This window comes from Octopus sinensis, linkage group LG20 (genome assembly GCF_006345805.1).
Source record: "Octopus sinensis linkage group LG20, ASM634580v1, whole genome shotgun sequence".
In the NCBI taxonomy this organism is placed as follows: Eukaryota; Metazoa; Mollusca; class Cephalopoda; order Octopoda; family Octopodidae; genus Octopus; species Octopus sinensis.
The window spans coordinates 17,337,085-17,364,724 of record NC_043016.1 but is presented as its reverse complement, the minus strand read 5'-3'; the positions used below and the strand labels follow the sequence as shown (position 1 = coordinate 17,364,724).

Sequence of the window (27,640 nt, the reverse complement as noted above, 5' to 3'; positions counted from 1 at the left end):
CCCTACCTCATTTTAATCACCTTGCCAAAAGAGTAAAAAACCAGAAGATGTTCAGATAAGCAATCTTCTTTCAACCTCGTACATCTCAAATCCTTCTCTTTCAGCACAGATCATCATAATTACCTTAATTAGTTCATTTCATTATTCTACCTATTTCATTATCAAACTTAAGATCCCCTCACTTGATCCAATTCTATCTCTTTCTCCCTCTCTTTCACACTCATTTATTATTATCACTTATTCATTCATTTATCTAATTTTGTCACAGATTGGCTAACCGAAAACTCTTGGTTATAGATCTAGCTAAGGTTTTCAAATGCCATGTTGGTACCACTTGTACTGAATACAACAGAACTGCTAATACCTCAAGTATATGACCATACTCCATTCTGTACCAGTCTCACATGTACCCAATCTCTAAACCAAAAGCAAACACCATAACATATCAAATGGTCACAAATCCATACAAAGCAAGGATTCTTTGGTTGAAAATCAATCAGGAGTCACAGTCCAAGCATTCTCATAACATCTTCAAATTTTCCAGTGAATTCAGCCAGAATTTGTTTCACTCTCATAAATCATTTTTTTTTTTTTCCTATAGTGGCACAAACATTAATTCTAGAGTCACAAATTCCATTTTAAAAATTTTTTCCGTGACTTAAAAAAACAATAATTTCTAAGACAGGCTTTGGCCTGGCCAGCTTTTGTGGTACCATCCCACCCATGCTAGCATGGAACACGAACATTAAATGATGATGATGATGACAGGTACATAGACACAGATTTTGGTGAGAGTGATTAAACAATTAAACCAATCACAATATTTGACTAAAACCTTAGTATTAATGACTTGTAGGGTTACGGATTTTGTTATGCAACTATAATAAGTAGTTGATAGCTTCCGTTATCTAGGTGACCAAGTCAGTAGTGGGGGTGGGTGCGCTGAAAGTGTAACTGCTAGAATAAGAATAGCCTGGGCAAAGTTTAGGGAGCTCTTACCTCTGCTGGTGACTAAAGGCTCTCACTCAGAGTAAAAGGCAGACTGTATGATGCGTGTGTACGAACAACCATGCTACATGGCAGCGAAACATGGGCTGTGACTGCTGAGGACATGCGTAAGCTCGTGAGGAATGAAGCCAGTATGCTCCGATGGATGTGTAATGTCAGTGTACATACTCGACAGAGCGTTAGCACCTTGAGAGAAATGTTGTACCTAAGAAGCATCAGTTGTGGTGTGCAAGAGAGACGATTGCGCTGGTATGGTCATGTGGCGAGAATGGATGAAGATAGGTGTGTGAGAAAGTGCCAATCCCTAGCAGTTGAGGGAACCCGTGGAAGAGGTAGACCCAGGAAAACCTGGGACGAGGTGGTGAAGCACGACCTTCGAACTTTAGGCCTCACTGAGGAAATGACCAGAGACCGAGACCTTTGGAAATATTCTGTACGTGAGAAGACCAGGCAGGACAAGTGAGCCCAGCCCACTTATGAATGCCTTTCCTCCCTTGGACACAAAGACCGGTTGAGGCAAGCGAAGTCGATATAGAACCTCATCCGACGACAGACACCCATCCCAACCCCCCATGCTTGCGAAGACATGTTGGGGCAAGCGAAATCGAAATCGAAATCGAAACCGAATTGAACCAGCCAGGATCCCTGGCCTGGTGGTACGTAAAAAGCACTATCCGACTCGGGGCCGTGGCACGTAAAATACTCCAATGCGACCGTACGACAGGCACCCATGCCAACCCCCTTTGCTTGTGAAGACATGTTGGGGCAAGCGAAATCGAAATCGAATTGAACCAGCCAGGATCCCTGGTCTGGTGGTACGTAAAAAGCACTATCCGACTCGTGGCCGTGGCACGTAAAATACTCCAATGCGACCGTACGACAGGCACCCTTGCCAACCCCCTTTGCTTGTGAAGACATGTTGGGGCAAGCGAAATCGAAATCGAATTGAACCAGCCAGGATCCCTGGTCTGGTGGTACGTAAAAAGCACTATCCGACTCGTGGCCGATGCCAGCACCGCCTCGACTGGCTTCCGTGCCGGTGGCACATAAAATACACCAATCTGACCGTGGCCGTTGCCAGCCCCGCCTGGCACCTGTGCAGGTGGCACGTAAAAAGCACCCACTACACTCACGGAGTGGTTGGCGTTAGGAAGGGCATCCAGCTGTAGAAACATTGCCAAATTAGACTGGAGCCTGGTGCAGCCTTCTGGCTTCCCAGAACCCCGGTCGAACCGTCCAACCCATGCTAGCATGGAGAACGGACGTTAAACGACGATGATGATGATGAATATACTACAAAGTATATTTTATAATTCAGAGTTGTGTTCTTCTATGTTAGCAGTGCTATTAAATCACTTGTTACGGTTACCTCTACAGATATTCTATGGAAAATCAGTAGAGATAACCTCAATAAGTAATACTTTAACGTATCAACCCTCAAAATGAAGAAATTTGTGTTTTATAAACGTTGGTGATGACACACAGTTTTGGTTTAGAGACAGAGCACATGAGACACTAGCCACCACTACCCACCACCCCAAAAAAAACAGAATACATATATAGGAACTGGGGGGTGCACTACTGTCCATGAGACTAAACAATAACCGCCAAATACAATGCCAGTCCATTAGAATGTTAAACCCCTACTGCAGTCACTGCTGCTGCTGCCACTGCTGCTCAATTGCTACTGAAGCAAGGGAAAATGCAGTACTGGGAAAGTGGAAGAAAATGTTATAAGCCACCCGACTCTGAGCCGCAAAATAATGGTAAGTTATCCCTCTGTGCATCTCAGCCCCACCACTTCTATCTCCATCACTGATTTGATGAAAACTTGTTGCATTAGTTGTTCCACAAGTAAGGACAACCACCTATTATCGATAATATGCCAGCTACAATAAATTAAAACAAGTAAAAAAAAAAAAAATTCCTAAAAATCAATAATTACCTATAAGTTCACAGTAATGTCCATCACCTCTGAAGCCTGCATTGCACTCACATTTGGGAGACCGAGTATTATAATTATAGACACACTGAGCATGTTCATGACATTGTTCAGGGCAGTCTAAAAAGAGAAAGATTACATTTTAACAGACATTTCATTTCTACATAATCAGAAAAGCACTTTTTTATCAACAAATTCAATTATATACATTAACCCATTCGTTACCAAACCAGCTGAAACCGCCTCTGGCTTTGAGTACAAATGTCTTGTTTTCATAAGTTTTGAATCAAAATCTTCCACCAAACCTTAGTCACAATTTATGTTCCTTTGTTATATTTTAAGTAATTAAAAGATACTCAGAGCATCTCAAAATAAATACAGTCACGAAAGGGTTAAGCCAAATGATGGGAGATTGTTAGAAACCATCCAAATCTCCCTCAAATTACAACCTATTGTCTAAAAAAGGAATGAACATATTGAATAACGCAGCTGTAAGATCTACCAGATATGTAAATAAGAAGAGGATTGTCACAGCTGATTACAGATATGTTCACTGCCATCAATTCACATCAGGAAATCTCACTGCAAGGAAGGTTTACTGAGAAAATATATCCACAATACCTCACCATTAATAGTTAAAAACTATTTTGTAGGTAAAAAAGGCAGTAGATGGTGAACTTAGCAGATATGGTCACAGCTGGAATGCCTGGGGACTACTGGGAACAAAATTACAGCAATAACTTTTGTAGATTTTGTTCATTAGTACGATGTAGTAAAACAGAAGATGAATTATCCAGAAGAGGTTCTTCTATGGTACAATTTAGCTTACAAGAAATACCAACAAAATCTCTTTGGAAATAACAAACTAACTCTTAATGAAAAGATACGTTGGATAGTGTAGTCTTAGATAACGCTTAAAAAGACAGGGTGGTCACTGAAAAGAACGCTTTTAGTCATAGATCTGCTTGATCAGAGCTAACCTGGAACTAAGCAACAACAACAAAATAAAGATCTCATTATTTGCATACCTCGTTTCTTGCATTTGCCTCCTTCAGATTCATATCCGGTGATACAACGGCACATATAGGAGCCAGGCTCGTTGAAACATTCTTCATTTTCACCGCAGACTTTTTGAGTACATTCATTTACATCTAATTTTAAAGAAAATGTTATTCTATTATTATAATGATATATTATTTTAATATTACATTGATATTCTGTTGCATATGGTCTCAAATTATATGTTCATTTAGCCCAGTTTGGGCCTTATTGATATCATTACATTCTTAAAAGCCTTAGAAAAACAAGGCTATTGCAACTTGTCATTTTCTTTTCATCTAAAACTGCTGATTTCTGAGAGATTTTAGAGAAAGGATGTCACAGCACAACAGAATTGATATTGTAAGAAAACAGGAGTAAATACTTCAGAAAACATTTAACTCAATATTACTTTATTTTAAATGCTTTGTAGGTTGTACTTGCTCTTTGTTCCAGCTACTGCAAATACTTGTAAATACTGAAATCAATTCAATTTAATACAGTTGCTCTTTCACACACAAAAAAAAAAAAAAAAAGAATATTGGCCTCAGAATATCTGTCCAGCCTTTTGCAATGTGACAGTAGTGTCTATCATGACCCAAGTTATCATAGGCCCTTTCTCAGTAACATAGAGAGAGAAGCCCTTCCTGTATAGGCAACTGCAGCCTTCAATACTTCAATAAAATTTTTGCCTAGCATGGCACTTGAGAGAGAATCCTTCCAGAAGCTGATCCATGAACTCACAAGACATTCAGAGGTTCTCATGCATTTTGTACTATGATGGAGCACAACCTATAATATCAAAATTATAAGCTCTTTTCTACTCTAGGCACAAGGCACAAAATTCTTGGGGAGGTGGCCAGTCGATTAGATCAACCTCAATACCAATACACAACTGGTACTTAATTTATTGACCTTGAAAGGATGAAGAACCTCAACAGAATTTGAACTCAGAACGTAAAGACAGACGAAATACCGCTAAGCACTTTGCCTGTGTGCTAACGATTCTGCCAGCTCACCACCATATCAAAATTATATATTATATTGCTAAAGGTGTTGATGATTGCACATGAAGCAGTCTAAATACACCAAGTTCAGTTTAAAGGACAGACAGACAGATCAAACCTCTCCCCTTCCCCCCCCCTTCAGCTCAGAAATACTTATAAAAATTACAAATAAAACACATATGGTAATTGACCTTACACATTAATGCACATACACAGATTCTCTTTTACTTGTGTCAGTCATTTTGACTGTGGCCATGCTGGTGCACCACTTTGAAAGGTTTTAGTCAAACAAATCAACCCCACGACTTGTTCTTTTTTAAGCCTAGTACTTATTCTATCAGTCTCTTTTGCCAAACTGCAAAGCTACAAGGACAAACAGACACACACACACACACATATATATGACAGGATTCTTTCATCTACCAGATCCACTCACAAAGCTTTGGTCAGCCCAACGCTATTGTAGAAGACACTTGCCCACGGTGCCATGCAGTAGAATTGAACCCAGAACTATATGATTGGTAAGCAAGCTTCTTACCACACGGCCACACCTGTGCCTGATGTATATTTGCATGTAAAACACATACATAAGCAATAAAAGACATGTTAAAATTTCTAATGAAAAAAATCTCACCTTTACACTCGTAATTTTCCATTTCATATCCGTGATTACATACACATCTGTAGCTATCATCCGAAACTACACAACGTGAATTGTCTCCACAATTAACATCTTGACAGCTGGCACTATCTGAAATAAAGAATCATTGTTTGGTCTGTTAATTTGCTTATTAATGGTAATTAAATATTTGCATGCACACGTCCGTTTGGTGAGAGACAATTAGTCGTTATTCTAGGTAACCTATCCAAGACATTTGTTCAGCTCTAATGAGATACTTCTAGCAATGTGAGCCATTGCTCTTTGTAATCAGAGTAACAAACAAAATGGAACCCATCAGAACATTTCTAGATGTGGAATGGTTAATAAGTTGTATTATGTCATCATTATTATTATTGTTGTTGTTGTCATCATCATTGATGTCATCATCTTCATCAGCATCATTGTCATTATTATTAATTACATTAACACGGTAAGCTGGCAGAAACATTGGACAAAGATGCTTCATGGCATTTCACCCAACATTACCTTTTGAGATCAAATTATGCAGAGTTTGACTTTGGCTTACATTTTTTCAGGGCCAGTCAAATAAGGACCGGTTGTGTGCTGGGGATTAATGTAATCAACTTATCCCCCTCACCTAAAATTTCAGGCCTTGCGCCTTTAGTAGACAGGATTATTATTATTATTATTATTATTATTATCATCATCATTATTATTATTATTACTATTGAGTGAAAGAGCAGTGCATGCCCTCAAAGAGACACTGGGGTAAAATATACGAAGCCCAATATACCCATCATGACTACCCGTTTGATAAGGGTACACCAGGCACATGCATCACAACCATAAGTGCATGACACAGTAATCTCAAATCAAGATAAACAGTGCATGACCTTGCAGGTGGGGCCCAGTTAGAATTTTCTTCAGGTTGAGTAGCCCATCCCGCTCAAAAGGTCCCTGAATAAGGATTGTTTAAGGATGTTGAATGAACCATCCATGTTTCCCGAGGTGAATTATTCAAACCCCAAAAATCCCTCTCAACACATGGCTATGATGCTCACCCACCACTTCTGCTCATGATCAGAGATGCACATATCATCAGCCACGAAGGGACATGCTCAACTGGTTAAGGTCAAACAAGTGACAAGCAGATCTGTGTTATTGAGCAGAATATTTGCTGTAGCCCATCTTTTATACCAAGACAAAACAATGTACATGATAACACTTCCAATCAGTTAAGATCAGAAGCCATGAGAGCTATTATAATTACTGCTATTATTGTTATTATTGCCTTTGCACAGCTTCTAATGCAGGAGGTGTCAGCTGTTCACTACCAATGAACTAAGGTAACACCTCTTATTTTTCGAGCACGTTCTGGAGTATTCGAGCGGTTCTAAGCAGTGCTGTTTTCTGCAAGCGCTCCACCCTTATTGCAGCCCCTATTTGTTCCACATACTTCTCGAGATTTTTGCCCACTGTTCCAATAACTATTGGTACTACTGCTACCTTTTTCATCGACCACAACTGCTTAACTTCCCAAGCTAACCTCTCATATCTCCCAACTTTTCTTTCTTCATCTTCCTCTTGTTGTTGTTATCATAATTAAGGTGGCAAGCTGGCAAAACCACCAGCTTGTCAGACAAAATTCTTAGTGGCATTTCATGTAATTATGTTCTGAGTACAAATTCTGCCACAGTTGGCTTTGCCTTCTATCATTTAGGGGTGAATGAAATACATACCAGTTGACATAATCAACTAGCCCCCAGACCCCTGCAAAATTTCTTGCCTTATGTAGAAGGATTGTTGTTGTTGTCGTTGCCAACACATCATCAATAATCATCTTCCTTATCATCATTAACAAATTTTCAATGTTTGGATTGGGTTTGTTTTGTTTTGTTCTTTTCCATGCTGACTTGGGTTTGATGGGTCTACAACACAGCACAATACCCACAGTTTTCTTAAACCTACTTAAGTGGTGACTGTTGTGCATTATACTGCAAAATCTTCCCCTCATCACTTTCTTCCATGTCATTTATTTTTAATACCCAGCATTCACCATCCATTCATACCATATAAGGGCAGTCATCTGCTCTGCACTCATTGGTAGCAACCATTTCTGTACAACCACTTCCTCAGATTGCTTCTATTTCATCTTTAATGTTAACAATATATAAAGAATGAATTCTACACAAATGATTCCTCTCCAGACTATACAAACAATGTCTATGTCTCACTACTACAAAACCATTTTGATGGGTAACATAAGGTTCTTAAAAAGATCTTTCCCCCTCAACATAACTAAGTTCTAAAGGCATTGAATATATTATGCTTTTTATCATTCACTCATTACATTGATTTCCTACCTCTGACCCCAATAAATCAAACAACCTCTCACCATGCACCACCTCTTACCCTCACTCTGCAGCCTACCCCCATTTTGTCATTTTTCTTCTTTGCCTTCCACCTGTCAATTCTATCGCTATCCAGCCATTCTCCACCACCTTACGCATTCCCACCTGCATCTCTTTGTCCTTCCCCAACTCATGACTTAGAAGTCATCTTCCTTCATCTCTACCTAACCATTTTTTTTTTACATTTGTAGGCTGCCCCTTCATCTTGCCATCTCTTGCACCCCCATTCACTCTTGAAGACTCTTCACCCACTCCCTTTTACTCACCTGAACACTTCATCTCTAATATCTTTCTCTTCACAGCCCCTACTGGCCATTCCTCTTCCTTCCCTACAAAATGTGAGTAACCGTGCAGCTCTTCTACAAGAGCCAGCTTTGTCCCCCCCCCCATTTCACATTGTATCCCTTCAATTCCCAGCATGAAGCTGACTCCCTTCCCCTTCAGGTTTGTACTCTTATGAGCTGCATGATACAAATAAAGCACCCAGTACATTCTCTTATGTGGTTGGCATTAGGAAAGGCATTCAGCCATAGAAACCATGCCAAAACAGACAGTGGAGCTTGATGCAGTCCTTAAGTTCATCAGATCCTGTCAAACTGTCCAATGCATGTCAGCTTGGAACATGGACATTAAGTGATGATTTTTGAAGAACACGAATTCATGAAAATAATTTTGCTTAAATCACAAAAGTCTCCCAATAGATAATGGTAATTTGAAACTACAGAGATTTAGAAATTTATGAGGAATAATATGCAGAAAAATAATTTAAATAAGAATATTTTACCTTTAATAGTTCGGACACCACTGGCAGCAATAAAGCTGATTGTTTGTTTGTCTTGTCTGTATCCATAATATATTTTTTTGATGCTATGTCTAAATACTTGTGGCCTGTTGATTGAAGGGTCGTGTATGCATTCGTGAAATTCAACTTTTTGTTCCCAAGTGTATTTCTTGCCAACACCATCAACTCGGTAAACACGAGTAGTTCGGGCACGTAACACACCTATTGTGATATAGAAAATGAAATTAGTAAAAGAGATTGGAAAGGAGAAAAACATATAAACAAAGCTAAACAAACCATTTTGGGAATAAGAGAGAAAAAATAGTAGTAAGAGAAAGAAAAAGTAAAAAAAAGTGAGGAAAAATTAAAGTAAGATAATGATGTAGTGGGCAAAGAATAAGTTGGGAGAAAACTGTCATTTATAACAACTTATATATTAAAAAGTATTAAGAAAATACAGCCATACATTAACATAAAAAGATACAAACTTCTACAGGATAAATTGTCATGCCATTATTATTATCCTAGGAATTAATGTTATTTTTAATTTTTACATAGCTGAGGCATAAAAAGAGTAATTTTTGCAGTGAAGTGAATAGGGAAAGTTACTTACCAGGTTCCGTATGGACAAAGTCTTCATTATACATATCTATAACTATCACTGCACCACTGCGTATCCATGGCAAAGTTCCTGTGATATTTGTCTCAGCTCGCATGTGTAGATCAGTATCCTGGCTGAAAAACCTTTGCCTGATTAAAATTTCTTCTCCAGTCTCAAATGTTACCTTAGCAGTGTGATTCAGATCTCCACCTTGAAGGAAATAGGGAAATATTTCTTGAAATTCAACGAGACACTAATACAAATCAATTCTTTAAGTTCTTTAAAAATTTGGCAATTGTACATTTTACTTTGGCTTTGTATCCTGGGTGAAATCATTTCGGATAAATTTTACAGAGATACACAATGAAATTTAATCATCTCTTTTTTGCTTTTTTTTTATAAAAAGGAGATGATGTTCCATAAACTGATCTACCATTAACTATTTCACCTCATATACTAAATAAACTGATTAAAAAAATCTATTTGATAAAGTGTCTTTAACCCTTTTGATACCAACCCAGCTGAAACTGCCTCTGGCTCTGTAGTACAAATGTCTTCTTTTCAAAAGTTTTGAATTAAATTCTTCCACCAAACCTTAGTCACAATTTATGTTCCAAACACTAGCTAAATGATTAAAAGAAACACAGAGCATCTCAACAGAAACATGCTAACAAAAGGGTTAACATAAATTTACGAATAAATATATGAATATATATAGGCACAGGCATGGCTGTGTGGTAAGAAGCTTGCTTTCCAACCATATGGTTCTGGGTTCAGTCTCTCTGTGTGGCACTCTGGGCAAGTGCCTTCTACTATAGCCTTGGGCCAACCAAAGCCTTATGAGTGGATTTGGTAGATGGAAACTGAAAGAAACCTGTCATATATATGTATGTATGTATGTATGTATGTATGTATGTATGTGTGTGCATGTGTGTGTGTGTGTCTGTGTGTCTATGTATCTCCTGCCTCTGCTTGACAACCAATTGGTCTCTTAGCAGTTTGGCAAATGAGACCAATAGGGTAAGTACTAGGCTTACAAAGAATAAGTCCTGGGGTCAATTTCTTCGACTAAAGGTGGTGCTCCAGCATGGCCGCAGTCAAATGACTGAAACAAGTAAAAGAGTAAACGAATATATATAAAAGCATCCATGCTGGTACCACATCTAAAAGCACCCAGTAGGCTCTGGAAAGTGACTAATGATAAGAAGGACATCCACCTACAGAAACCATGCCAAAGCAGACAGCTGGGGCAAGTGCAGCCCTTCGACTTGCCAATTCTTGTTGAACCATCCAACTCATGCCAACATGGAAATACAGACATTAAAAGAAAAAAATGATGATGGACTACAATGATTGATTACCTTCTAAGAGTTCAAGAATATTTTCCCACTTACCTGTTATCATATATCCATTTTTGGAAGTTCCAGTTTCTATGGTGCCAAATAAGAACCCAAGGAAACTGTTTATGCCATCCAATAAAATGACCGAAAGACCAGTTTCTTGAGCAATTGAGCTGACAACAGTGTAGGCACGTCCGCTAGTTATTATGATGTATGAATGTCTGTTCAAGTTAAATGATCTGGTTTTATTTAGAGTCAGAGTAATTCTGCCGTTAAGTTGTTGAGGATGTTCTGAAATAAAAGTACATTGATCAAATATCTTGGTTTCAATAGTATTATCTTCATTAATAAATTTAAGATCCATCTATCTATTGATATATATATATATATCTTTTATTAAACTTTTAATACTTTTGATTTATAAAAAAAAAAATTAATTAATTAATTAATAAAATAATATATAAATATAAAAATATACATACATATATATATATATATATTTGTATATATATATAAAATTTATAAGTTTAAATTATTAAATAATTTTTTATTTTTAACTTTTATATTTTTAAATTAATTTTATGTATGGCTTATGTTTTTCACTGTTTGATTTGCCTAATAGTGGTTTTATCTCTAATTTAATATATATATATAATATATATATATATATATAATAGTATTTTAGAAGCTTAAAGCTTATAGCAATAATCACTGTGTTATGACTGAAGAAAATAGTCTAATAATGGAGCATATAAGCCTTTGACAGAAAAAATTAGGTTTTTTCCCCCATCTGTGTGGTACTTGAACCCACACCTCTTTGTTTATGCGAATAAGTGTGCTACCATTAAGAAAGAATGCATTTAATGTGCAGTAATTATACTGGTCAGGATTTTGCCTTTATTATTAATCACATCAAACTCGATTTGTTGCATGGTCTCACTGGATTTTATGTGATCTGAGAAGGGCCAATGTACAAAATAAAGAGCCACATCAATAATGAAAGCAAAAGACATGGGATCAAATCCATTGCATTTGTTTCGGTATTTGGTAGATTTCTTCTCGGCACCAGTTTACATTTGTTGTTAGGAAACGGCCTAATGGTAGAAATTTGTATTATGCATTTATACATATATCTTTTCAAGAGGAAAATCATTTCATACATTCCGCTGTTAGATCCACAAATATCAGAGTAAAGAAACTGACTTTCAGATTAACTTTTACGCTATTATCAACAATAGATGTAGGTCTATTTGGAGTTTTGTACATAATTGTTGAGACATTATTCAGAATAGATTATCTTGTGGACAAACAGGCATCAATCCCCTTCCTTTAATTTACATTTAATACTTGGTGTTGAGAACATCATGAGTTCATACTCTGCCTGGGTTATTTTATGGAATTTGTTGGGAATTGATCACAACTTAAATTGTGTCAATTGGCTTAACTCCAAAACAGGAACAACTCTCCCGTCCCAATGATCTATGTTTCAACAGCATATGCAAATATCGAATTTGAAGAATTCTCCATCCCATTATAGAATCAATAAAATTCATAAAAGCCAAGACATAAGCATAACATAGATAATTCTAATAATCTGAATCACTTTACAAATGATTAATTAAAAGATTTGTGGACATTTTTACATTTCTGAACTTTTGATATTCCTACTAATTTTGTTTTTTCCCATAATATGTAGACCAGGGATTGGGGAACTTTTTTAACAAATTACCCCAAAATACATTTATTTAAGTCTTTACCCACTTGATTTGAAAGGAAGGAAATCATAGATTCTTTGAACTCAAAAGGTTTGTTGAAAGAACATGGTTTTTTTATATGATTTTACTTATGTTTAATGAGTTTTCATTACTCCCAAGAATTTCATTTTTACCACACACAGAGTTTACCCCAGTTTATTGACAACCTGATGTAGACTAAGAACAAAATTCAAGCATCTTACCTATTTTCAAACATTTGATTCCATTGCCATAAGTTACGGAAGAGCACTGGCAGCAATATCCTGTTGCATAATCTACACATTTGGCCGTGTGGTGACAGTTGTTTTCACTTTTACAGAAGGCTAAGTCTTCATCAACTACATTTAGAGGATAAAGATAATGAGAACAATTTTATAATTAACATTTGAAGTCATTAAGATACTTTCTATATTCTGTTTTATCTGGAATAAGTATAACTAATTAAGGAAGAAAAGTCATTTAACACTGACCAAAGTTGTGCTCACAAGGACAATAACGTGAACTATGATAAATGTATGATAAAATAGCAACTGAAATAACAGGTTTGAAAACAAACCAACAGGGAGAAATGTCCATATGGTCACTCAAACTGCTACAAGTAGCATCCAAATCTCCTTCAAACTACACCTTATGGGCTTAACAATGGAGACATCAGATGGTACAGTCTGAGATACATGACACCTAAAATAATAATAATAATAATAAAAAAACAGAATGTTCATAGCTGGTAGGACTTTGAGCCTGTTCGATCAAGGCTAACATCAAGGTAAACAGCAGCTTTCAAGGAAACAGAAAGTAGATAAATGTTAATTTCATAAGACAAAAGTGTGAATGTAGAAGTGATATGGGTGTATAATGAGCTTATATAGTGGTAGTGATGTAGAAGGTGCTTATATAATAATAATACGAATGTAGAAATTGTTTATATGGTAAAATTTAAGTAGAAATACCTACACTGTGATGTTGTGATTACTGAAAATGTAATGTAGAATATATTATGTCTCTCAATGTATTTTTATGTTCTGGTAACATAGAGTGATCAAGATATATATATATATATATATATATATATATATATATATAAATACATACATACATACACACTCAAATATTAAATTATAGATTAACAGAAAAACAGATGGCAGGTTGACTGAATTGTTAAAGCATTAATGAAAAATATCTTGCACATTCTCTTCCAGCTCTTTAGATTCAAATCTTGTTAAAGTTGTCTTTACCATTTATATTTCTGGAATCAGTCAAAGTACTGAGTATTTTGATTTAATTGTTCCTCTATACTTTTTTAAATAATTGGCATTGTACCTATGTTAACTACACATACTGCTTTATATATATTATATATATATATATATATTATATATATATATATATATACATATTGGTAAAAACAGTAAGATAACAAAAGAAAGAAAGAGACCTCAATATTATGAAAATTGAGGAATTTATCTGTAAAATAATATGTGACAATTATTCGGTAGCCAAGATAAAACTCTGAGTTCGGATGCCGAGGTGGAAATCCACACCACCATCTCTTCAGTTATCCAGCCATCCCAGATGTATATATATATATATATATATACACATCATCATCATCATTTTAATGTCCTTCTTCAATGCCAACATGGATTCTATATTTGTGAAGGCTCATGACCTAGTGGTTAGCATATATCATAGTCATGAGATAGTTGTTTTAATTTCTCAACTGGGTATTGTATTGTGTTCTTGGGCAAATCATTCCATTTCATGTTGCTGTGTGATGACTTTGACGTTTAATATGTGGTGCACAGTGCGTACATAAAAGCAATGTTGATTTGAGAGAGGGAGTGAATCAATATATCCCTCATCTGTCAATTACAACAGAAGGGTCCATTACACACACACACCACACACACATAAGTGTATAGTCTTAAAAAAACTAAGTAGTCAGTACATGATGTTGAACTTGTGGAACAGATGAGATACATTAAGTATTGAAGCAGTCCTGAACAAATCTTATTTCTTCAATAAAATATTTATATATTCTTTCACATGATTTGGGTGTATGTTCCAAAAATACATACATAGACATGCTAGACACTAATGGTTAAAATCTGTAAAATATTTCATATTATACATGTCCATCAAGTTAATATTAAAAAGTAGTAATGAAGCCATCGTTGGGAACAGAATCAGACCCTAATTACCAATTAAACTTAGAATTTGGCCTGAATTAATTATGAACAGTTAAATTTTGTTGAGATGCCTTCTGGTGCAAAAACCATTCTCTTCTGCAGATCTTGTATTGCACAATGAAGATGCAGAGAAATGTGTTTAGTTGTATATAAGTAAACTTAGGTAACACATTAATTTTTACAGTAAAAAATAAAATGGTATCTCATCCAAGAATACTCTTAAAGTTTCAAATATATTAATATTGGTTTCAAATTTTGGCACAAGGCCAGTAACTTCAAAGAAGTTGGGAAGTTGATTCCATCAACCCCAGTTCTGTTATTTTATGAACTTGAAAAGGATGAAAGACAAAGTCAACTTCAGTAGAATTCATGCTCAGAACATGAAGATGAACAAAATACTGCTAAGCATTTCGTCCAACATGCTAACGATTCTGCCAGGTGGCTGCTGCCTTATTTCAAAGTATTAATATTCAAAGAAATCAGATAATTAACAAATTAATTTCAAAAATTTAACCTAAAAACAGTAAATTTTCCTTCTGCCTTCTTCCTCATATAACCTTATTTTCAAACAAACATTATGAGTTAAAGAGTCTCTGGTTTTAATTCTCCTCAATAGATGGATTAAGGTTTGATGTATTGTGTTGTTGAACATTAAAGTGAATAAAGCCTTTCTCTGCACAGCTAAAGTTACTAATGAAATTCAGTTAGACATGGGAGGCCTTTATTAGTTGTATATTCAGTATATCAGATTGAAATTTATGTGTTTGTGTGTATGTGTGTACAACATATATCCATGTGTGTGCACATGTGCACTCACAAACATATACCACATGACTGCTACTGAAATTTGAGGCTCTATATAACAATTAAGAAAGTAAAATACAAGAATGTTTTCTTTTTATTTTAGTAATCAATAAAAAAAATACTTAAATCTATAAAATTTATTATATACATTAAAAGAAAATATTAGTGCTGAAATCCATTTCAACAAAAGTTTGTATCAAACATGCCCATATTTTCTTCTCTAATGGTTAATGGAAGAGTTTCCCTCGTGTAACCTATCATGTGTTTTTCAAAGGCTGCAACAAAATCTACCCAAACATCTTTCTTTAGATGATAGATTGCTTTCATTACCTTACAGTAAAAAATAGTGTTATAATCCTGCAAAAAAGTTTGGTGTATGAAGAACAATCATTTGCTATTTAACACTGAGGCTAAGAAATTTATGCCAAGCTGTTCAAATTTTTTGTGTTTTTATGTGAGTCAATCAGTCCTGAATGATTCTGCTCTAAAATTCCTGACACTGACAAAACTATATTACTTGTACAGCAAAATTCTTGCTTGGAAATTCTCAGTTTGAATTCCAAAGATTTTTTTTTTCCAAAATATTTAAATCGTTCCCATAATCCTTGGCTGTGAAACAATATGATGTTAATTCTGGAAAGATATTTTGCTAACAATTTCCATAAGAATTTAAAAGCAATGCTACTTTTCTTGACTTTTATTGTAATTCCATGGTACCACTAATCAAACATTAAAAAAAATATCATAGGTGCAGTACTGGCTGTGTAGTAAGTAGTTTGCTTACCAACCACATGGTTCTGGGTTCAGTCCCACTTAGTGGCACCTTGGGCAAGTGTCTTTGGCCAACCAAAGCCTTGTGAGTGGATTTGGTAGACGGAAACTGAAAGAAGCCTGTCATATATGTATATATATATGTATGTTTGTGTTTGTCCCCCCAACATCGCTTGGAAATTGATGCTGGTGTGTTTACATCCCTGTAACTTAGCAGTTCAGAAAAAGAGACCAATAGAATAAGCACTAGGCTTACAAAGAATAAGTCCTAGGGTCGATGTGTTCGACTAAAGGCAGTGCTCCAGCATGGCCACAGTCAAATGACTGAAAGGAATTAAGGAATAAAGTGATCCATCAGTTCTTGTTCATAAGACTGTAAACTGTAGGTTCTTATAAGTGACAGTCTTAAATATATATATATTTTATCTTTTACATGCTCCAGTCATTAGACTGCAGCCATACTGGGGTACTGCCTTCAAGAATTTGTTGTGGAATATATTGATCCCAGTACATTTTTTTTATTTTTTAAAGCTTGGTACTTAGTCTATTGGTCTATTTTGTCTAACTGCTAAGTTATGGGGACATAAACACACCAGCACCGGTTGTCAAGCAGTGGTGGGGGGACAAACACAGACACACACATGCACACATGAATGTGTGTGTGTGTGTGTGTGTGTGTGTGTGTGTACAATGGCCCTCTTTCAGTTTCTGTCTACCAAATCAACTCATAAGACTTTGGTTAGCCTGATGCTATAGAAAACAGTTGCCCAAGGTGCCAAACAGTGGGACTGAACCCACAACCATGTGATTGGGAAGCAAGCTTCTTAATACACAGCCATGCCTGCACCTGTATATATAAAAAAAAAACCTCATTAGCCTTTGGAAAAGATTAAAGCGTTTCATTGTTCAATTTTCCAAATACACATATTCTGACCTAAATCGTACAGAGGAAGTTCTTTTTAGAAATGGTGTTAAACAATTTCTGGTTTAGCTATGGATTTTGAATTCTTATTAAATATTATTCTTAAACCTTTTGTAGTTGATCATTTTTCATCTTTTATTCTATAAAAAGGGAATATTTTGAATTCCCGTTTTATAGAATAAAAGATGAAAAATGATCAACTAAAAAAGGCTTAAGAATAATATTTAATAAGAATTCAAAATCCATAGCTAAACCAGAAATTGTTTAACACCATTTCTAAAAAGAACTTCCTCTGTACGATTTAGGTCAGAATATGTGTATTTGGAAAATTGAACAATGAAATGCTTATGCACAATACAAAACTTACAGTACTATATTTAAGAGATGAGAAATTATTTACATTTGATTGATATTTGTCCTCATCTTGTTTGTTGTTAACGCAACATTGTGGCTGATATACCCTCCAGCTTCATCAGGTGTCTTGGGGAAATTTCGAATTTGGATTCTAATTCCTAAGGTATTTTTCGATGTTATTATTATTATTATTATTATTATTATTATTATTCAGGTCACTGCCTGGCATCAAACTCAGAATTTTTAGGTTAGTAGCCCACACTCTTAACCGCTACACCATATAATAATAATAATAATAATATTAACAACATCAACAACAACAATAACATTGAAAAATACCTTAGGAATGAGAACTCCAGGTTCGAAATTTTCCCAAGGCACCTGATGAAGGCTAGAGGGGATATCAGCCAAAACAATATGAGGACAAATATCTGTCAAATGTAAATAATGTAAATAATACAAAACTTCTCCAAAGGCTTGTAACATTCTGATTTTTTTTCTTTTTAGATAATTAATAACTTTTACGAAAAATCTTTCTTTAAATATTGTGACAGTATCAATTATGTTTTGCAAAGTCTTTTAAATATCTTGTGTATGTGTGTGTGTGTGCACGTATATGTGCATGGGTGTGTGTATGTGTTTGTTGGTACTTGTTTATTCCAAAATCAGGACATTCACACAGTTTTCTCCTGTAAATAAAATGCCTGCTTGCTCCATGCCTTCGAAGCTGTATGAAATAAGAGATCATTATTTAAAAACAAATAAGGGTTAGCATAAGAAAGAGCATCTTGATATAAAACAATGCCTTAAAAATATATTCATCCAGCCCCATGCTAACTTGGAAAAATAGACATTGAAAATGAATGAATGTATATAGATATATTTGATGTTTGGCACTGTCTTTCAAATCTAGTCACAAACTATCAGTTAAACAGAGGCTATAGTTGAAGATACTTGCCCGTGGTACCATTCTGTGGAATCAAAACTGAAATCATTTTGTTGATATTTGAATTTGTTAATCACACAACCATGCTCTTAAAAATTTCTTCTAGAATCAATTTATAATATATATAATAACAACAACAACAACTGAATTTAATCAATATTAATCCATATGTATTATTAAAAAAATACTTCAAAGGGAAAAATAAGGAACAGCTCAAATCAGTTCCAGAAAGACTTTGTGCAGAAGATATTGAGAAGAATTTGATCATTCTATAAATAACAATTTAAAAAATTCAATAATGCCTATATAATTGCTTTTTAATCAAGTATAGGATTAAAACATGGGCATATTGCTTGAGCCAACAGATATTAAATGAGAAGTAGTTAATTAAATTACATTAAACAGAAATAAATTCATAGTAGTTTTACCAATGTGAAATGAGATCAAAAGTTATTGTACAAAAGACTTTCTCTGTGATAAGACATTCAAAGAACGAATGCAGAAATTATCACAATGTGTCTCTAGGTATTAGTGGCCCAATGGCCAGATCTCAATCTGCCTCTTATGAGAATGTCGATACCTCTAGAGCAAAATGGTTATCATGTCCCAACATATGACTAAAAGAAGGTAAAAAAATAAAGTGTAGAATAGTATACTGACTTAGATTGTAGGAGATTTATGGTTTGATCTACACTGGGAAATTTGTTGATATTTTCCCAGTATATCATCATCATCATCATTTAACATCCGCTTTCCATGCTAGCATGGGTTGGACGGTTCAACTGGGGTCTGGGGAGCCCGAAAGCTGCACCAGTCCAGTCAGATCTATATATATAAAGGGGTATCAAAAAGTTCTCAGACTAGTTTGGTTAGTAAGTTGTTTTTTATTAAACGTAAGTTTCAACATCATCATCCTCGAAATAGTCACCTTGCACAGCAACAAACCTGTCCCAGCATTCCTGCCACTTTTGGAATTGGCCCTGGAAGTCATTTTCCGTGAGTCAAGGACCTCCTGTGATTCACTCTGGATCTGAACAACAGTGTTAAAACAGCGACCTTTTGAGCTGCATTTTCATCTTGAGGAAGAGATGGAAGTCTGCAGGTACTAAATCTGGTGAATAGGGTGGGTGTGGAAGTGATACCATGTTGTCTTTGGTGAGAAACTGACGAGGAGAGTTTGGTGACCAGGTGCATTGTCATCATGAAGAATCCAATTCTTTGCACACCACAAATCTAGTTGCCCTTGTCAAATCTCCCCTCTCAAATGCTTCAAAATGTCACAGTAGGACTTTTGATTGATGGTATGGCCCTGGAGGATGGATTTTCAGTGCACAACACCACATTTCCAGGGGTGATGCTCATGGCAGGTCTTCCAGATCACTCATCATCTTTGAGGGACATTTTTCCACTTTTGAAGCACCTGTATCACTCAAAACATTGTGTACAATCCATTGGCTCATCACCATAAATTTGCTGAAGCATGGTCAACATTTCTGTAGCAGACTTCCGAAATTTAATGCAAAATATCACATTGGCTCTCTGATCCTATCCATGACAAAAATCACAGACAAACACAGCATACACAGGATCACTAAAAACCAAATTTCACAACTTGCTAAGTAAACACAGTGATGTCATTTGGAACATTGCCTCATGAAAGAATCTTTCTTACTTTCACTGCACATGCAACCATGTGCTGCCATCTGTTGGCATGGTACAGAACTAGTCTGGGAACTTTTTGATACCACCTCATGCTTATTACACACTTTCATGTATATGTGATTCTAATGTAAGTTTATATATATATATATATATATATATATATATATATATAATATATATATAAACTGTGTGTGTCTATCATCATCATCGCTTAACATCCACTTTCCATGCTGGCGTGGGTTGGACGGTTTGACTGAGTAGCAAGCCAGGAGGCTGCACCAGGTTCCAATCTGAGAAACTCTGTGTGTGTGTGTGTGTGTGTGTATATATATAAACACACACACACACACACACTTAAAGTTTTATTTAGACGTGCAATAGATATCATGCTTCTGTATAGAAGAGAATAGTTTATTTTGAAATGCCTTTATTACATTTTCAGTGCCACATCATATATAATATATATATATATAATATATATATATGTTTATATATATATAATGTGTATATGTGTATGTGTGTATATATATATGTGTGTGTATAAACAAATTATTCACCACTTAAAAGTGGATGTTATTTTAGAGCAGACAAGTACTGCAATATTTACCAAGAGAGAAATATTCCCATATTGTTTATCACTGCATAAAAGCATATCATAGCTATTACCCGTGGCAGACAATCACAGCCACTTCCACTGCCAGGAATACCAGATCATGTGATTTTGGCCTCTTTTGGTCTTGTCAATGGTAGATACCTGGCTGCTAGAAATAGCAATAACTGCTATACTAGCAATATACATAGAAACACAGAGCCCAATCAGGCACTGGTGTCATTAAAAGCTTGAGGAATTTTGATATTTATACTGCTTTTGTCACTTTATTTGTTTTGTTTTTTTTATATAATAAGACCAGTGCCTGATAGAGCTCTGTGTTTCTATGTATATTGTTAGCGCAACAGTTTCTTCTATTTCTAGTGGTCAAGTATATACTATTGACAAGGTCAAATGAGGCCAAAATCTCGTGATCTGGTAGTCCTGGCAGTGGAAGTAACTGTGATTGTCTGCCACTGGCAATAACTATGATGTGCTTTTATGCCCTCAAAAAAACCATAAGAGAGTTTTTCTCTCAAGGAAAGTATTACAGTATCTGTGTGTTCTAACACAACATCCACTTTTAAGTGGTGAATATTTTATATTTTGGTATTAATACTGCTTCTGTCAGTCTATTTATTATACATATATATATATATATATATACATGCACACACATATATATATATATATATATATATGTGTGCATGTACATAGATGCACATACATGCATATGTTCATGTATAAATTTATGTACATTCATATATATATCATAGATACATACATACATATGTATGTATGTGTGTATATACATAGATATCTATATATATATATACATATCTATATATATATAATCTAATACAATGCACATATATAAAAATATACATACATACATACATACATATATATAGATGAATATATCATTTACATATATAACACATATACACACACCTACCTCTTCAGATTTATTCTTTAAATGTGTTTCAAACAACTTCACAAACCATCAATCATTCCCATTTTCAGACATTTTTTTCTTTTTTTCATTGCAAGAGTTATTTGGAAAGGGTTATGCGATGTTGTTGCCAGCATTTGAAGAAATGTGGCAATGACATGTCGTGTTAAAAGTTGTTAGGATGAAGAAAAAGTTGTTATCGCAGAAGTATTCATTTTTGTTGTTATCATGATGTTATTTGTTTTGATAAAACAAATGATTCACTCATAATTATTGGAACAAATAAATGTAAGCGATGAATTGGAAAGTTCTATCAGTAAAAGAGAAATTTTAGAGTTACCGTACATTTTTGTATTATACAATCACAGTAGTGAAGAATAAGCATGCTAAAATATTGGAGAAGAGAATCACAAATCACATGACATAGAAGAAAGAATCAGAACATGCCGCTAAGTATTGAATGATTGAGAATAATTTACCAATCGAGAAATGTATTACGGTCAAATAGATAGAATAAGGATTATGGCTTTCCTTTATAAAACAAATGTATAAAATTTGATAGTTTTCAAAGAGCTGGAAGCTTTTGTAGAACAAATTTCCTTAAATCATATTATTTAGAAAATATAAATCCCATATTATCAAGAGAAAAAAAAATGTTTACTGGAATTTATGTATTTGTTTCGGAATGTGATTTTTCTTTGATTTTTTGCAATGTTTTGATTATTCAATAAAAATGAATAAAAAGAACACAAATATATTAATATACTCTTTTGACACTGAAGTAATAAAACACTGTGTCTTCTATTCAAAGAAAAAAAAATACAAGTATTACTAAAGCTAAGTTTACAAGGAAACTTCAAAAAGAATCAATCTGCTTGAAAGAAATGTAAATTACTGAGTTTAATGATGTGAAGTCGTTATCTGGGGAGTAATTAACTGGAGAGTACTTCAGCTTGTTGAAACGGAAAGAACTCTTAAACCAAACAATATCATGTTTGGATGAATTCATCAACATAATGAAAATGCAAAGCATCAATTAATTCACAGTATTTCTTAATAACTAAGTTATTTATACATTAATATATATGCCTGGGCAAGACATTCCTGAAATATATTATGGCAATATATTATGAGATAATGATAAAGATAAAAAAAAGAACATTTACTTGAAAAATTCGTTAAAAATCAGAGAATTGCTTAAAGTGTTAACATTTTGTTTTCATTTCGGTTATGAAGGAAACATTTCATAGAATTCAAAGAAAAAAATTATTATTAACTGTTTTAAGAAAAGTCAACAACATGCAGGAAGAAAACTTGTCATTTCACTTGAAATCTCAGTGAGTTCAGATTTTCACACACCAATATCTATACACATATTTACACAGACATTCAATGAAATTAAGATTCTGGTTTAAATTTTGGATATCAGATAGCTTATTTTAACCAAAATATAATTAAAAAATCAATATATATATATATACAGGTAAAGTCTACATTAAAACTAGATTAAATATCAATTCAGTTTGGAGAAATATAAAGATTTGAAATTTCATTCAGAATACAAGTTTGTTGTTTTTAAATTAATTACTTTCACTAATTATGGGCGAAATCCGGTGAAGAAAATGTTGTTTATTATTTTACTTTCAAATTTCTTTTATTCTTGCCATGAGAGTAAATTTGCTTCCAACATATAAAAAGATTTCTATGTCAATAACACAGTTTTTTAAAGATAATAGCTAAATGTTACCCTCGAACATTTTATTGGTTAACCAAGAAATATTTCTTAATTAATCTGATTAAATGGTGTCCAAAGAGTATAGGGCTTAATAATACTTTGTATTCATATTTAACTTTCATATATGTGAGGTCAATATAAGATAATTTTGTAAAAATGCTTTTTGTAAAGATGCTTTTGTAAAAATGCTTTTGTAAAAGAGGCTTTTTAACAACAGCAACAGCAGCCAATACATGTATGAAAGCTAAGTTTAAGTAATCAGTTGAAGTATCTTCAGTTATAAAGGAAAATATCAGATTCTTTTTAGACTTTTTCATGAATTTGGACTGCTTGAAGAAAGTTCATTTTTTTTTTCATTTTTTTTTTTTTTTTTTTACATTTTATCTCACTGAACCATTTACCTTTATCTTCAATAACTTCAGAACTTGATATTTCTAGGTTAGTTCTGCTATTTCAATCATTATGTTAAATTCACGTGTGTCCAAACAGACGACTGGTACAAATAGCACTCATGGTACCAATACAATATTTATTTCAAGAGTATTAGCCACCACCTACTATATTGTGAAATTTTGTCAATAAATATTTTATTGTTCTATTTATTGATCTTTCATATTGAAGAGATCAATACTGAGGCACTAAAATCATCAGATTAAATCAATACCATAGGAATTACTTCTAATTCCTAATGACTGGTTTGGTAATGCCAACATCAAAAGCCACAAAAGTGAATATGATGTTCCAGAGAGAAGTAATTATAGAAGTCTTATATTTATGGATTGAGTAATTAAATTAGGATGGAAACTGAGAATATGGTATGTAAAGTCATCACCAGATATAATCAGCTAGGGCAACACACTGTTTAGGATTGGAACAGAATATGGCAACACAGGTGTCATATATTTAGAAATATAGCTGCAAGAGTTCTTTTTCAAGACAAGTGAACAGAGATCCCTGATCTGTACTCAGGTGGGTGATGAGAAAATTACAATAAGATAATCGGTTCACAAGTGACTTGAGGGAGTTCAGGACTCCTTCATTCAGTGTACAATTTAAATTCATTAGATATGAGGGTATTCTTCACCTATGCTGTCACAATCTTCGAAATCTTCATAATCTTTAAGGACACCAGAATTGCATACATTTTGGAAATGTCATGTGATCATGACTTGATTCTCATTGCAGAATCTATTGAAAAATCTTTAGAAAATGTCTGTAACTAATAGAATAATCTGTACTCCCAGGAATTAATGGTCAATACAAGAAAGACTATAATTCTGATAAGAAACAGGATAATCAAGATACCAGTGCCATCTTGGAGGGATCCTTGCTTGATATAGAAGGAAAGTGGAGATAAGAATCTTGACACCATTCACAGATTAAAAGAGAACCAGTCACTCAGATAAACCGAATGTAAATGGGTAGATGGCAAGAGGAACATCCATAAAATGAAGTCTAGGAAATCCTCAAATGATTCTCTTGAAGGGTAGATAGTTTCATGAAGATAACATAATTAGTACTGAAGGTAAACAGAGTAAATGCATAGAGCTAAAGTGAGAAATGTGGGGGAGAGAGCTTCAAAGAGTTGTTGTTCTTGTTGTTAACAAAGGATTTTTTAAAATCTTATATACATATTATGTCAAAAACATAAGAAGGGTTATGTCACATGAGAGTGAGATTTAGGCTTTGAAACTCCTGAGACCTGCTTTCTGTAGAGTATGAAAATAAATGATTTGAAAATGATCTGCTTGGATGTGCAGCCTTAACTTGCATAAAAGATGAAATGTAGATAGTAGAAGTGATGTGGATAGACTTAATGATGTTAGATCTTATATGTGTGAGGATACAAAATCAAGAGAAATGGCTTTGGGCCAAATAGTAGACCTCATTACCATTATTGTTAGCATTTACCAAGTAAGTAGGTAAATATTGATGGTAATCATAAGTAGGAGGGTGAGAAAGATGAGGAAGATACGTGAGATAGGAGAGAGGAGTTACTGAATGAGTTTCAAAGTAAATTTTTATTTTCACACCCAGAGACACACTTATATGAACTATGGGTGTACAAGATGTATATAGGCAGGTAGACATATGAAGTCCATTTCTATAGAAATAAATTGATTGCTTCTGTTACCTAGGCAACCTAATAGACTGAGCTATTACTTCTACTGGCAATAAAGGGATTCTCTTTATGTTTGAATATATAAATATATATTTATAAAATACAGTATTATAGATTCATTTCAGCCAATTTCACCAAACTGTTTTGCAACACAAGAGTTTGGAGGAAAACTCAATCCCGATACTCATCAGAGGGGCTGATAGGAAGAGTGTGGTGACAACTCTCTTCCATTGGAAGTAAGGAACTCTGACATCCAGTTTGTAGGGAGTTCAAAAGGGAATTCAATTAGCATTATGCTGCTTGAACAAGGATCTGAGCATCTTCACAAAATAAAGGGTGACTGAAGAGAGAAGCTGGGGTTAGTGTCCGGGGAGAATGGAGATGATGTGATTGCAGGGAAAGGAGAAGAAAGTGGGGATGATGTGGGTGTCAAATTTAATAGCATGTGTGGTCATGTATATGTATGTGTGTGTGTGTGTAGTGTATGTAACAAGCTGGATGTGGTAGACCTTCTGCTGATTCCTCAGATTGTGACAGCAGTAAGTCCTGATGGTGGTAGCTCCACCATTTATATTCATGGTGCAGTCTGCCAGTATCCAAACAACTTTCCTTTCATATGGGTGACTTCAGAAGAAATTTCCTTTTACAGTTTAGATCAGTAACCAAGTGAAGAGAGTTCTTTAGTATAATTCTTTCCTCTACCAAGCACAGCCAGCACCACTTCCTACTGCTATTGAGGTAAGGTTTACACCTCTCAACTACTTTCCACTTGATACTGCTATTCATAGTCTTTTCTCTCAATGACCATATATATCTAGCTAAGGCTGCACCATTTCACCTCTCCTGGATATTACAGGAGTACTGTTTGTTAAATCTGCTTCGGAAAGAACCTTCTGTCATGCCCACATATTTCTGCAAGTCTGTCTGCCGAACGTTAGAGCTTCCACCCTCAGTACTTCTCATCACCAGTCCAAGAGTGCAGCACAAGATCTACCATGCCCAGCTTATAACATACAAACACACACATGCATATACAATTTAAGATTTTGATTTCAAGACTGACTACACTCCAATCTCCCTCCTCTGTACCCACAGTTCCAATCCCATTCAGCTGGCAGTTATCTCTTTTACACCATGAAGACAATCTGATTCTTGTCCAAGGGACATAACTCAAGGTAACTTACCCTCTGAACTTTTCACACAGGTTTTTCTTTTTTCTTTTTACATTTCAGTTTGTCACACAACACCCACACACTAAATGTGGCACTATATGACCCACCCCCACCCAACCTGATGACAGCAAAAAGTCATAACAATAACCTTTCCTACTAGCCCCCTCTGACATGTGCTGAGATTAGGTTATCCCCCACCCCCACCCCCACCAAACTCTCATGTGCAAAACTGATTGGTAATCTTAGCTACAATGGATCTGTGACACTGTAATTGTATAAATATCAATGTGCCCACTCTGTTGACAAATATACAGGTGCCTGTTTTCTTCCAACATAGATTCTTAGACATATCATCATCATCATCATCATCATCATTTAATGTCCATTGTCCATGCTGGCATGGGTTGGACAGTGTGACCAGAGCTGGCAAGCTGGGGAGCTGCACCAAGTTCCAGTCTGATTTGACATAGTTTCTACAGCTGGAAGCTGCCCTTCCTAATGCCAACCACTTCAGAGAGAGTGCTGGGTGCTTTTTATGTGGCACTGCACTGGCACTTTTATATTGGGCTGCATTGTGTGTGTGTGTGTGTGTGTGGTGGAAGCATATTTATGCTTATGTTTTCCAGTTTCAGCTCTTGAGCTGTGGCCATGCTGGGGCACCGCCATTTGCTGGGGCACCGCCATTTGCTGGGGCACCGCCATATGTGAGTGTGTTTTTAACAATAATGGATTGATCTGGACGACAGGCTATGCTCCAAGCCCCCCAAAGTTGGCGAGATTCATACAACTTCATTGCTCCTCCTTAATTGAAAAGTTGAAAATTTACAGCAGCAGGAAGACCCAGGGCAGGTCAGGAATTTCAGATGCATGAAAACCCTGAATGTAGAAGTTAGTTTCGGGCTTTGGGTGGATGTTCAC

General features: G+C 35.0%; 1 protein-coding gene across 1 annotated transcript in view; it reads right to left on the bottom strand.

Moving 5' to 3' along the window:
- Nucleotides 1-27,640, bottom strand: part of LOC115222592 (nidogen-1) — a 173,238-nt gene that overhangs the window by 28,887 nt on the left and 116,711 nt on the right. Inside the window, exons 7-13 of the mRNA XM_029792880.2 lie at nucleotides 12,708-12,842; nucleotides 10,805-11,041; nucleotides 9,423-9,620; nucleotides 8,813-9,031; nucleotides 5,630-5,746; nucleotides 3,979-4,101; nucleotides 2,954-3,070 (exon numbers count right to left, since the gene is read on the bottom strand). Coding sequence (XP_029648740.1) covers nucleotides 2,954-3,070; nucleotides 3,979-4,101; nucleotides 5,630-5,746; nucleotides 8,813-9,031; nucleotides 9,423-9,620; nucleotides 10,805-11,041; nucleotides 12,708-12,842 — 1,146 coding nt within the window. The remainder of the gene's footprint in view (nucleotides 1-2,953; nucleotides 3,071-3,978; nucleotides 4,102-5,629; nucleotides 5,747-8,812; nucleotides 9,032-9,422; nucleotides 9,621-10,804; nucleotides 11,042-12,707; nucleotides 12,843-27,640) is intronic.